Below are 13,055 nucleotides of genomic sequence, written 5' to 3'. Positions count from 1 at the left end.
GTAGACGTTAAAATAATTTCAAATAAAATTCAAATGTAGGTACGTAGGTAACAAAAAATAAAATTTATAAAAACAAGAAATAATTGTTTCTTTATGTACTATAAATAGTAATGTACCTGCATCGCAATGAGATTTCTTGGTAAAAAATTTAATAAAGTTTTTACATAGTTAATTTAAACTCTGAATTAAAAAAAAAAAAATTAAAATATAGATTCATTTTATAAATATAGATATTTATATATAACTAAGAAACAACGATCATATAAGTCTAAATAAATTCTAAATTATTTTAATTATTCATAATTTCTACGTTAAACTTACGAATAGCATGTGGTTCATTTTCATTTAAATATAAATATATCACTATTTATTGAGCCGTTTCGTTTTTTTTTTTTTTAAGCTTTTCTTTTTCTTTTTTGTAATATTATGATAAGTGATGTATGTTTGTACATATATTTAATATAGCATAATAATATAGATGTTTCATATATTTCGCATTTCAGATGAGATTAAATAAGTAAGACATTGAATAATAAATAAACTTGATTGATTTTGTAAGGAGACTTTTTTTTTGATATTTTTTTTTCATGTCGCTAAAATACGTTGAGCACCTTCCGAGTTCCGAAGTGACTTCTTGTACTAGTTTGTCGATGGTCCGCTGGTGTTAATTGACCATGAAGATGGGCCATTCGGTACAGGCAGGCGGAGGAATAGGAATCGGCGATCCTCCTCCAACCGGTAACACTTCCGGCATCTATAATCACAACCAATCAATATCAATCAATCATGAATAATCACAGTCAATGAATCAGTTAATGTTCCTAATGAAATCTGGGAAGGAAATAAACGAATAAATATTTGTATCGACGTCAATGTAAACTAATTCTATTGATCTACATTCAAAATAATTAGTGAATTTAATCAAAATACTTTTTTTATTGCTTCGATGGGTGGACGAGCTCACAGCCCACCTGACGTTAAGTGGTTACTGGAACCCATAGACATCCACAACGTAACTGCGCCACCTTGGTACCTTGAGATATAAGTTCTAAGGTCTCAAGTATAGTTACAACGGCTGTCCCACTCTTCAAACGAAAGCAGTAATTGCTTCACGGCAGAAATAGGCAGGTTGGTGGTACCCAGAAACCCAGCAACATTTGTATTTTTTATTCTTAAAAAAAACCTTTATCGGATAATTGCGGACAATTGTGTCCCTTGCGTTGCTATTGTCCATGATCAACTGTAATTGCCTATCATCAGACTATATGCTACAAAAGAAAGTTACGTAGATTTAGAAAAATAATGTACCAAATCGCATCAGCCTATCCCGAATGACGCGCTTCCAAATACACATTTAATTTCTGTATCAATAAATAGATGTCCAAACTCTAATATTAACTTTGAGTAATGACGTCACAAACATGTATACTGCTATCTCTTTTACGTATTTTGAATAAGTAAGCTAATAAATTACGTATCACTAGAAATAATATCAAGGGGTAAGGTTTAAGCGTCATTTCGTTAAATACGCGACATTTATAGCCCAAGAGTCCGCGACAGCCAGACCTTCGTTATTTTATAAAAGCTGAAAGTTTCCCTGTGTATGTCTCCAACACAGGTAAGAACGATCCGCGATTATAGAGTTCCGATTGTGGTTGTTTGGGCAGGAAACAGGCAGTAAAAGTATATAAAATAGTACCTTAAATTAACCTTATTTGTATAAAATTAACCTTATTTGTATAAAATTAACTTTATTTGTATAAAATTAACCTTATTTGTATAAAATTAACCTTATTTGTATAAAATTAACCTTATTTGTATAAAATAACTTAAAACAAACAAGGAATCCGTCCGACGGGGGACGCATCAAAGGAAAAACAAAATTGCTATTTTTATTTAATTAAGAGCATTTTCATATTTATCTAACCTTTTAAACCTTCTCTGGACTTCCACAAACAATTCAAGACCAAAATTAGCCAAATCGGTCCAGCCGTTCTCGAGTTTTAGCGAGACTAACGAACAGCAATTCACTTTTATATATATAGATAGAAGATATATAGATAGATTTTAAACTTTAAATGGGTCTCCAGTCCACTGACCAAATGAACACCAGTCAGGGTGAATCCGGAAAAGCCCCTCGAAGCTACTGACTAAATAGGTGGCCAAAGAATAATCAAAACACTCACCATGGTTTGCGGATGGTGTGGAGGGTGGTAATAGTGAGCAGGGGAGACTGGGGGTGTCGGGTAGCCCCAATATACGAGCGGCGGGGGTGGCAGCGTCGGTCCCATTGCTGAATAGTAATAAGTCAAAGGACCTGTAACGTAAAATACAATTAGAACATCCACATATGTGTATAAATAACGCAAATCAATCTTTTATATTCAAATGTGATTTATACACGTGTATCTACATTCTCTGCACGTGTCGCTTGGGAGTGCTAATAAATATATTGACATCTGTTATGTATCTTAACTAGTTATAATAGGGGTTAAGGTATGAAATTGCTGTTTCATTGTACTTCAAATTGACATAGAACCTTCATGGTTTGAGGTTTTTGAGTGAAACTTTTTTCAAATGGTACCTATGAGGTTCTTCTTTAAAAAAATGTGCAACATTCGATTATCGACTTTTAGGTAGTTTTCCAATTACGGAGCATAATGCGACTCAGTGACGCACAATGCCGAATTATGCTGAAGCTTAATTGGAACGTGATTAATGTTTTCAAATGCATCAGCAGATTGCGCTAAGTTAGCACAGTTTTAATTAACATTGATTATTTCTAAGAAACTACGACGAAACGAAAGCCTTACAATTTTTTTCAACATTAAATAATATTACTAACGATAATATAAACAAAATTTCGATCAATGCCCAACTTAAAAAAAAAACACTTGTCAATTTTCTGTCACTGAGTCGGTATCGATTGCGAGTATCACGCGAGAGCAGTACTTTTGAGAGTGCTCGATTGCGCGAAGCGTTGCTGTAGTTGGAACATTCAACGTTGAGCATTATGCCTCATAATGCGCTTTAGTGCTGTAATTGGAAAACGGCCTCAGTTAGGACTCCTAATATTTTTCTAGAAAGCTCTCCATTTAAAAATCATTAAAATCGATTCGTTTTAGAGATACATATACCTACATATTATATTAGGACCATTCAGTCTTTTCTTAATTAATATGTCAAAGTGTTTGTTGTTGTACAAAAAGATGAACATTTTTTTTTTACCATTATTATACTAACAAATTTATAAGTGATGGTTTAAATCAGTAATATTTATACGTACGCTATAAATTTAATTAGGAATAATAGTAAACAATGAACTGAATTTTAAATTAGTAATTACGTATTTATCCTTGACCGAAAATGTTTTGTCATACGTATTCATTATTAATTGAATAAGCTAACACTCAACACGTGTGTAATTGTAAATAAAACTCATGACACATACTAATGAACGGGGTTATGCAAAAATCAGCCAATGGTTCAGCTGGATTTGATTTTTTTACAAGAAAACTAGAATTTTTTATTCTTAACACGTTGACTGCTGTGTAAGGTCACCGGTGTCCTACGTGGCGCGCTGAAGTAATTATGTCTATCTAACTATGTCTCTCTTCGATCTTCTTACTAAGGCGCCAGAATATCTAGTAGGCTGTGAGAAAGATGAACCTGAAGATGTTGAAATTGAATCTATTTCAAAGAGACCTAATAAGATACAAAAAAAAATACGTTAACAAACAAAAGATGGTAAAGTTACGTAATCCAGACGCCTTAGTAACAGAAATCGACATAATTACTTTCAGTGCGCCGTGTAGGTCACCGGTGACCTACCAGTCAGTTAAAGAGTTAAAAAAGAAATATTTTTTGTTTAAAATTTTTAACGTTATATTTCATTGTTTAATATATTGTGCGAGCCTCGTGGAAAAAAAACTAAAATCTTTTTATTGTTTTGATTACTATTCACCATCGTTACATTCTTGTACGTCTAGGTACGCGAAATTTGCTGTTCTGAATATTAAGCAAAGGCATTTATAGAAAAATACTTCCCTGCAATTAGTGCTAGGGAGTCTTATGAGCGCGCACGGATAGGTACCACGACTCGCTTATTTCTGCCGCTAAGTATTAACGCTCACCGGCTTGAAGGTTGAAGCACCCGTTCTGCTATAGAGTTGACACTAAGAACTCGTGTCTCAAGATGGGTAGCATTTATGTTGATGTCCACGGGCTATTATAACAACTTAACACCAGGTAGATAGTGAGCTCGTTTTTATCTATATATTTTAAAAAATCAGTTCCGTGGCAGCTTTGAATTCCTTTTGTTGGCTTTGACTTGAGGTACACATAATGGAGTTATCGTATGCTTTCATACTTTATAACTGGCACTCCACGCCATAAGGATCGTCTCAATGAAGATATAGTTCCGAAATAAACTTTCGCAACAAAACAAGAGCAAAATCGTTACGACATAAAAACTTAATGTAATACAAAAACGAAATTTTATTCTAGTGCTTTGGCTCTTTTTTGCATAACCGTGTTCAAATGTAGAATCGCTTTCGTGCTTATTGAATTTTAAACTATAATACAAACGTATGAGGTGCATTTTTTTTCTGTATTTAAATAAAATCCCTAATGTTTTATCACATTCGTTGTTGAACGGATCCATGCATTTTGTTAGTCACGTGTGGCGCCAAGCCATATTGTGTTTGACATACATTTTAAATTTTAAAAACCTGCAATACTTATGTAAGCTTTAATATATGTTTTGTAACTGAATAGAAATGAATGATTATGAGTTGTGGTCACCCGATTTAATTCCCGATGTTTTCATACATATATTTTATTTTAGATAGAATATTATATTAGATAGAATATCCAGAAATCGATTAAAATGAGTAGGTAGTATATTATTATAAATAACGTTTGACTTAACTCTCTATCTTTAAGGAATACAGAAAGGAACGGTGAGGAATCTTAAAAATCACCCAACTGAATGTTTTCAGTTTTTTACATGTACCTATTGTGTTTTATAGCTAAGGATACTTCGATCTTCTAGAAATTTTAATCAAAAATATTTTATTATTCTAAACCGAATTTGAGTGAAAACATTCTGACAGTCTTTCGAAGATGTAATCATTTAATATTAAGACTAAATCGCCATAATTATTGGTGATGTTAAGTGTCCCATTTAAATTTAAATATGCTTTTCTTTTAAAATGCCCCTTGGCCTTTTAAAAGTTTTATTGATGTTTAAATTTAATATTTCGGTAAAATGATTTTACGTGAAGAAACGCGGACATCAACCTAGTTATTATTTAGAAGTTTAAAAGTTGAATAAGCATTATTGTGACGTGACTACGTGACTGACCTACAAATTAAAGCTATATTTCACAATCGAGCTTATCACTTTTGTTTTACATTCGGATTTTACAATCTACTACATATTAAGTGTATAATCTATGATCTACTATTATGTTATTTATGGATGTTTTATGATCTTTGACATTGACGTAAATTATTTTAGTTAAAACGTCATGACGTGTACAGACAATCTCTTTGCATTGCCGGGCTTGTTTTGATTTGACAATTACTAAAATTAGGAATGAGGATTTATTTCCTGATACACTGAATTCAGCGGAAAACTTCTGATATCAGATAGAAAGAAAAAAAAACCTTTAAATTTTCTTATGTTGTCGGTTTTTTTTTTTCAGAAATACATTTGTATTAATTAAAATATATTCAATGTTTGTTTTGGAATGAGTTATGTCATGTGGTAATTTCAGAATTTTCACTAGAGCAACTTATGAAATTCGACAAACTAGGTACCTAGGTACCGCCTAAAAATGAATCGCGTTGGCATAAACAATCGCAATTCATTGTTTGAGTTTTATCGCGTTGTAATGGAGAAACATTTAAGAATAGGTTTTACGAAACTCTGTAAAAACATGATACACTCACCGAGTCGAACGCATTAACAGTCCACCAAAGCAGTGCGCAACTTTACCACATATTCCTGTTACAGACGTCGCTACACGTTGCCGCTAACACCAAGCTAAGTCTGCGGACTTCACCAAACTTATGCACGACTAGTACCCTAATAGTATCAGCACCTTGTTTGCTAATTCAAATTCTATATTAATGACTTTAACGCCTTCATTTTAGAGCTTAGTTTTCAACAGAACCCTATAGAATTTGAATGAACAAGCACAGTATATGCAGTAATCAAGAGACAGGTAGATAGGAGTATTATATAAATTATATGAATCCCACAACATGTGATAAGACAGGTACTTACTTGTTGTTAAAACGATGGATTTGTGGCCAATACATTCACCGGGAGCTAGTAGATACCTTGCACCCATGATTGTCCTCGCTGAGTTAAGCACAAAACATATTTTTTTTTTTATTTCTACGACACACTAAGCTCAGATTTCCCCTTCTGTTTTATTTAATGTCTTTCACCGTTTGTTTCCATGCATTAATAAAAGCAGAACGTTCATAAAATGTTTACAGTTGAGGACATGTTTGTGACTAACAAAGTTCGAAAGTGCAAGAATAATATTGAGACGATCGCGTTACGTTTTTCTGTACGACACTGTACGGGTTATATAAACGCGAAACTCAAAATTAATGTAACTTTTTTTTTGTAATAAACCTTTTTTTAAATTGATGATTTTCTTGAAACTTCAAACATGAATCGTTAGTCCTTTATGCGCTTTACCCATCAAATTAATAATCATGACTGAAGCATCAATAATTGTGCTTATAGTGAAAACCGTACCATAGTCTCACCTGGTTTATTTACGCCCATTTTTACAGATCCGCTCTTTCGGCAGATTGTTGTAAAGGAAAACACTAAGTTAATAAGCGTTAGGATGCGGGGAAGGATTTGATTGTGCTATCCCGCGGTGCTCGATACCGTGAAGGAAAATTACACTAGTCACAAACAGGATAACGTTCAAATTAGCTTGTTCTTATATTTGTAGTGCAGTGTGGGTATCTTTCATGGAACGTATGTATTGTAGCATTGTTTTTTTAGTATCAAAATACTTACCTTATTTTCAAATATTTTTTTCAACCCATGACCCTTTTTTTCCTACTTATGCTCGCTATCTAAGCGGTTATGCCAGCATAGCCGTGCCAGTAAGTGAGCTCACGGGGCTCTAACCTTACGAATTTTACTGGCCCTAGCAAGATCCGTGCTTCGCAGAATCTACCACCGGATCGGAAACGCGACCCACTGAGAAGATCCGGCGAGAAACTCAATGGGCTTTGTCTGAGGGCTCCCATCCACCAAGACGGTACATTGTGTTAGTAAACATGAAAAGAACGTTGACGGTACAAGCTGTCGAGTGTTAGTGTATCCCTCCTTCACAAGTATTGCAAATAACGCAAGAACAAAATATGTAAACACATAAAGATTTGAATAGCACAACCGAAGACCACAGAAACTCGCAATTACAATCTAACGTATCATCGTTTTATTCATACGAAATACAACTAATATTAACCAACTAAATTAATTAACTATAAGAGAATTGAAATATGGAATCTACGGGCGAGATTGAATGGAAAAAAAATAAAATAAAATGCGACAGTTTTGAGTTTGTGTTTCTCGATCGACAGGCAGCTTTAGAGTCGATCGTGCTTAGTTTAAAAAATAATGCATAGATTATACAATATTTAGACAGTAAATTTGTGACCCCACATTTAGCATACGACATATAATGTTTATGTCAATAACCTCACACCTCATCCTCCAGTCAATGCGCGCGGTAATTTTTTTTTTTTTGTGTATGTGCACTCATCAATGGTACAAATTTGTTAGAAACTTACCTTTTCTCTTGTTTAAGTTAACCAATCACATTAATTTGACATAGTTATTGTACAAAGTGCTCATCTTTGCTTAAAGGAGCGTCGGAAACTTTTACAAATTATGGCCAATTGATAGTTGCACATGCACAAAAGTGTACAGAATTAAAAAATACCGTCATAAAAATTCTTTTAAAAACGGGATACAAGCGTAAAGGTATTTCGGATATAGCGTACAGTAAGCGACATATATTGCGTGTTAATTGACTGGAGGAAGAACACCCTCGACCATAATATTATTTAGCGATAAATTAAACTTGTAAAATATAATTTTATATCTCGTTATTTGGACCCGGCGATATAAGCACAGGTACTCGGGCCAGACTGCCCGTATACAATGCGCTTAGTGCGAGTTTTTTAACGCTCTCGATAGCGTAAAAGTTAACTCGATTTTGTATGGAGTTGGAACGTTTGCTGCGTTTGCCGCTAGGGGCGCTGATCAGACTGCATACAAATTAGAGTTCACTTTTCGCTATCGAGAGCGTTCAAAAGCTCGCATTAAACACACAGTTGACACAAAATTCCTTTGACGACTTCGAGTGAGATTAAAATCTTATATTTTGACACGGCTTTAATTCGATTAATAAAGGCAAGGGGGTATTTTTTACTCGATTGAATACGTCAACGGTAGTTAATTTTATGATTACGACACGTGCGCGTGTTTTATCACAAGAAACGGGCACGTTCAATATTTAGAATGACGAATAGAAATAAAACGCGGCTATTACACAGAATACAGATTGAAATCTCACTCGGTTATTTTTCGCGGCCGCCGCGATGTGCTGTGGAAAACTATGATGAAACGTATGAAACTGAACATCGATCATTCGGAATACCGTAACGACATGCAGACACCCTGTTATCTACTGGTAGAAGAAGCGTTTACATGCTATTTATATTGCATTTGAATACATTTTCGGGTCGCCCTTGTTCTCGATAAGAAGTATTAGTTTCCGAATTCAAAATTAAACCAAACAAAATTTTAATTATGATAGATATAAAGGAGTTTATTCATACGTGTCTGAATGTAATATTTTTATCACTTTGTTTTGTTTATGGCGTGTCTTGCGTTACGATTTGAAGAGTGGGGTAGCCGTTATGTTTTATTTTTATGTAAAACTAAGTTCTCAGTTGGTCGTGTTTCTGATCTGTAGATTTTTTTATTGCTTAGATGGGTGGACGAGCTCACAGCCCACCTGATGTTAAGTGGTTACTGAAGCCCATAGACATCCACAACGTAAATGCGCCACCCACCTTGAGATATAAGTTCTAAGGTCTCAGGAATAGTTACAGTAGATTCAGCAAAGCACTGCTCTTGCTAGGTCCAGTGTTAGCAACACCTCCGGTTTGAGCCCCATCAACTCACCTACTGGTTCGGTAACGCTGATATAGCCTCTCAAGGCTATTAGAATAGGTAGGATAAAAAAAAATCCGACTTAGAACTGGTGTCTCAAATTGAAGGGGCGGCATTTACGCTGATAACTCTCTGCACCAATTACCACTTTATATCAGCTTGTAAACCCATTTAAGCAAGAAAGAAAAGCATATCTACTATTGGATTAGTTAATCGCATTGAAAAACAAAATTTAAGTTTGTTATTTTCTTGTCGAGAATAAACTAAAAAAAACACCATTGTAAACATTTTTTGCGATGAAATTTTTATATCCAAACATTGACGAGGTAACGCTTGAATCTTTCAAAGCAATTATTTTTCATATTTATTTTCATTCTGTGTTGCGGAGTGGAACAAATAAAAAGATTCAGTAAAAACAAAATTGTTATTTGCTACCCCCTCTTTTGACTAAAGACTTCAATACAACTAAAATTAAGAAGGACTGGATCTACATATTGGATTATCTAAGTAATCGTTACTTACCATAAGAATCTATCATAATAGAAATTTCGGAAACGTTCTAGACTATTCCATTATTACTAGTCTATGTAGTTCCCCGCTAACGCTGAATCATGCAAATTTTCCATAACACAACCCGTACGGATACGTACATACATATTTCTATACCATATAAAACACGTCATATCTATAAGTAGACTAATATATATTGAAAAAAAAAACATTAAATTCCGTCATTGTTATCCAAAAAGTAATATAGACAGTACAAAGATTAGCCAATACACCGTGTTCTGTGAAGCTCCCAATAACCGTCAAAGTAGTCATTGTATACAGGACGATAAGGTCGAATGTTAACTGAGAAGATCAAAATGCTTGGCACTTTTGACTTGGGCGCATATTATACGCACGCATATGTAGCACCAGATGCGGCGTGTGCCCGGAAGACATAGCCCAGTAATTTTACCGCAAGCTTCCGGAAGCTTGACGGATCGTCCATTGTGTTGTATAGACAGATAAATTTACCGGAAAGGCATAAATGCACTGTGCACGCTAAAGTTGCCAACACAAAATAAAGATTTAATTATGTTTGCATTTGATAAACGACCTTATAGTTCTGATATCATGAGTTGTGAATATGTAAATAGAAACGATGGCAACCATTACAAATGACTTAAACCACTGCGGTTTCTATGTAGGTGTACCTAAATAAGTCTTTGATCCGGGAATATATGGTGAGAAATTCATTATATGTTTGCAAAACGATTCATAGTATCTGTAGCTGCTAATAGTAAGGCACACCTACATATACTAACCTCGTAACATATTCCAGAACAATCCTACACAACTAATAATTTTATTTATAAACAAATGAAACTAAATTGTGGTGTGAAGTTAGGTGTCAAATGAAAAACGTCTTTATGACAGGAATTTTAGCGGGAAACAAACTGTCAAATTGAAATTGGCATAAAGAGTTTTTATATAACACAGTATTATGAATAAAGCTATAATGTACGTTTAAGTAATAGGCATTGTTATGTGTAGGTATATTTATAATAAAGGGGAGGTATAGGAAAGTAGGGATACAAATGCCGATAGTGTTTTTTTTTGCATTTCGTTTTATGACGACACTATCAATTATTCAATTATTAAACCCCTAAATGTTTGAGTAAGTACCTTTTCATCCGCGTACGGAAAAAACATTTGCACGCATTTAAGTATGCGACTTTACGAAATAATCTATAGCTAAAAGCTGACTAAAAACGATCTCAAAAACACTTTATGATAATTCAAAAACGAACGTATTAACTAGTAAATAATTGAACGAAACAATTCACATTTTAAAAAAGTAACTTATCAAAATATAAGTGTAATAAAAGTATGGTGAATTAACAGCAAATAAGTGCATTTTACTCGATAAAACAAACAAAAAAAAAACTTAAGTTCATAATAAGTACGAGTTTAATGTATCGTCAGACTTTTTATTCAGCCTTCAAAACATTGGCGTAAACTTGTCTTTTCAATGGAATGTTTTGTTTTAACAAAAAAAAAAAATCACAACTTTTTCTGATCACACTTACGTTAGACGTTTTTGGCAGTATCCATTTAAAAAAAAAGACATCTATAAAGAATTTAATAAGTGCCATAAAAATAGCTGCACAAAAACAACATGATTGAGGTTAAACAATCAAAAAGTAAGGTCCAAAATTGATAAGAATAAACTTTTTTTTTCTATTCATCCGTGGACTAACTGGATCAAGCTCATACAGCCAGTTGATGTGATCTTTGTTATTTCATTCAATCAAACTTGACCGTAGTCATGGATACTGCATCTAACAATAAACTAACCTATTTGTCATAACAACCTATAATTCGCTTATTTTAAAATCGATTTAAATCGACTAAACAATAATATGAGAGTTCAACAAGGCTTAAAGTCAGCAAAATTCAACAAGAATAAAAAAGTTTTGTATTGATATTTCGACAAAATCGACTTGATTGTGGAAAGTAGATTCTTAATAATAGTTTTTTTTTAATAGCGGCACGTCATTTAAAGTTAAATGATAGAGGCGTGTTCAAGTCTAGTTGATTTATAGAAAGTAATTTCATAAAACAACTTTTAGTATGATCTAATTTCTTATAAGTTAACTACATAAAGCTGCCTAGTTTAAGATTTTACATTAAATTCGCGATTTTTCTCGCTCCGAATATCCGTTAAAGGCACTTGCGGTTCTGAGCTCTTTGTCATTTTCTTTTACCCTGTTTAGTTTCAACCGTCTTACTTTCATTTATATAAAACTTCGAATGTGTTTAGAATTTCGGAATGCCTATTAGATTGATGTTTCTTTAATTGTGACATCTAGGGATATTATTATGTAGTATTTATATTTTTTTGTACTTTATTGCACAATACTATTGAAAAGTCGCAGAAAACGTATTGTCTACACGATCAGCACGTTAATATTTTCCCTCAGGTACCGAGTATTGAATGTGACTGAGTTAGTTTAGTTATTAAGACGCCACGGTAGGATGGGGTAAGTAGGGAGCATGGATAAGGCGGCTGGGTAGGGCGAGCCCATGGAGGGCAGGGCTGACAGCGCCGCGCCGTAGTCGGCGGGCAGGGCTGTGGGGATGGCCGTGGGAAGGGCGCTCGCGTACGTCGGCAACATAGGGCTCGTGTTGGAGTACGAGAATATTGGAGACGAAGCGCCGTACGAGTAGACCGGGAGGGACAAGGCTGGCGCGAGATGCTGGGGAAGGGCGTAGGGACGCTTGGCTGGGGATTGGTCCGCGGGCGAAAATGCGCGGTCGTAGGTGCGTTTGGTGGGAAGCATCTGCTGGAAAGAGTATGGTGAGGGAGGGGCGTGGCGCAGGGCGGGGGGGTAGTGCAGCAGCGGCACGAGCGGCGGCCGCAGCGACGCCAGCAGGAGGTTCTCGTGCTGGCGCGCGAGGAGCGTCTGCTGCGCGATGTGGTGCGCGAGCAGGCGGGGCGCGGGGGGCGCGGGGGCCGCGGGAGGGGACACCAACGTACCGGGGGACAACACCTTCGGGGACGTCGCCGGGGTCACGCCGCCCGTTAGCACCATGTTCATGTCGTCGCCTGAACACTGGAACACCTGCGGAACCACTCCTACTGTGTCAGTACTTGAAGGCATAACTCTGTTCGACTTCCATCCATTAGTGAATGGATGGCACATTGTTCCTTTATAATAAATAAATAAAAAAAACAAAAAAAGCCTGTATTTCCTTAACTTTCATTTCAAAAGTGGCATTTATTTGTTAATGTATAGTTAGTTATTAATGCTTATTGTCTAAATGTTAGTAAGAGTTAGTTTTT

The 13,055-nt window shown here is 35.1% G+C and overlaps 1 protein-coding gene across 2 annotated transcripts in view; it reads right to left on the bottom strand.

The window, feature by feature from the left end:
• Nucleotides 1–401: 401 nt before the first annotated feature.
• fus (epithelial splicing regulatory protein fusilli) overlaps nucleotides 402–13,055 on the bottom strand; it is a 128,077-nt gene continuing 115,423 nt past the window's right edge. Inside the window, exons 14-16 of one of the 2 annotated variants that reach the window (XM_089735864.1) lie at nucleotides 12,750–12,834; nucleotides 2,187–2,317; nucleotides 402–754 (exon numbers count right to left, since the gene is read on the bottom strand). In XM_089735864.1, coding sequence (XP_089591990.1) covers nucleotides 665–754; nucleotides 2,187–2,317; nucleotides 12,750–12,834 — 306 coding nt within the window. In that variant the 3' untranslated portion in view covers nucleotides 402–664. Of the gene's footprint in view, nucleotides 755–2,186; nucleotides 2,318–7,455; nucleotides 12,835–13,055 lie in introns of those variants that run through there. The other variant, XM_089735863.1, reaches the window with a different exon arrangement.

Source organism: Bombyx mandarina, chromosome 20 (genome assembly GCF_030267445.1).
Source record: "Bombyx mandarina strain Sakado chromosome 20, ASM3026744v2".
Lineage (NCBI taxonomy): Eukaryota > Metazoa > Arthropoda > Insecta > Lepidoptera > Bombycidae > Bombyx > Bombyx mandarina.
This window is presented reverse-complemented; position numbering and strand designations above follow the sequence as displayed.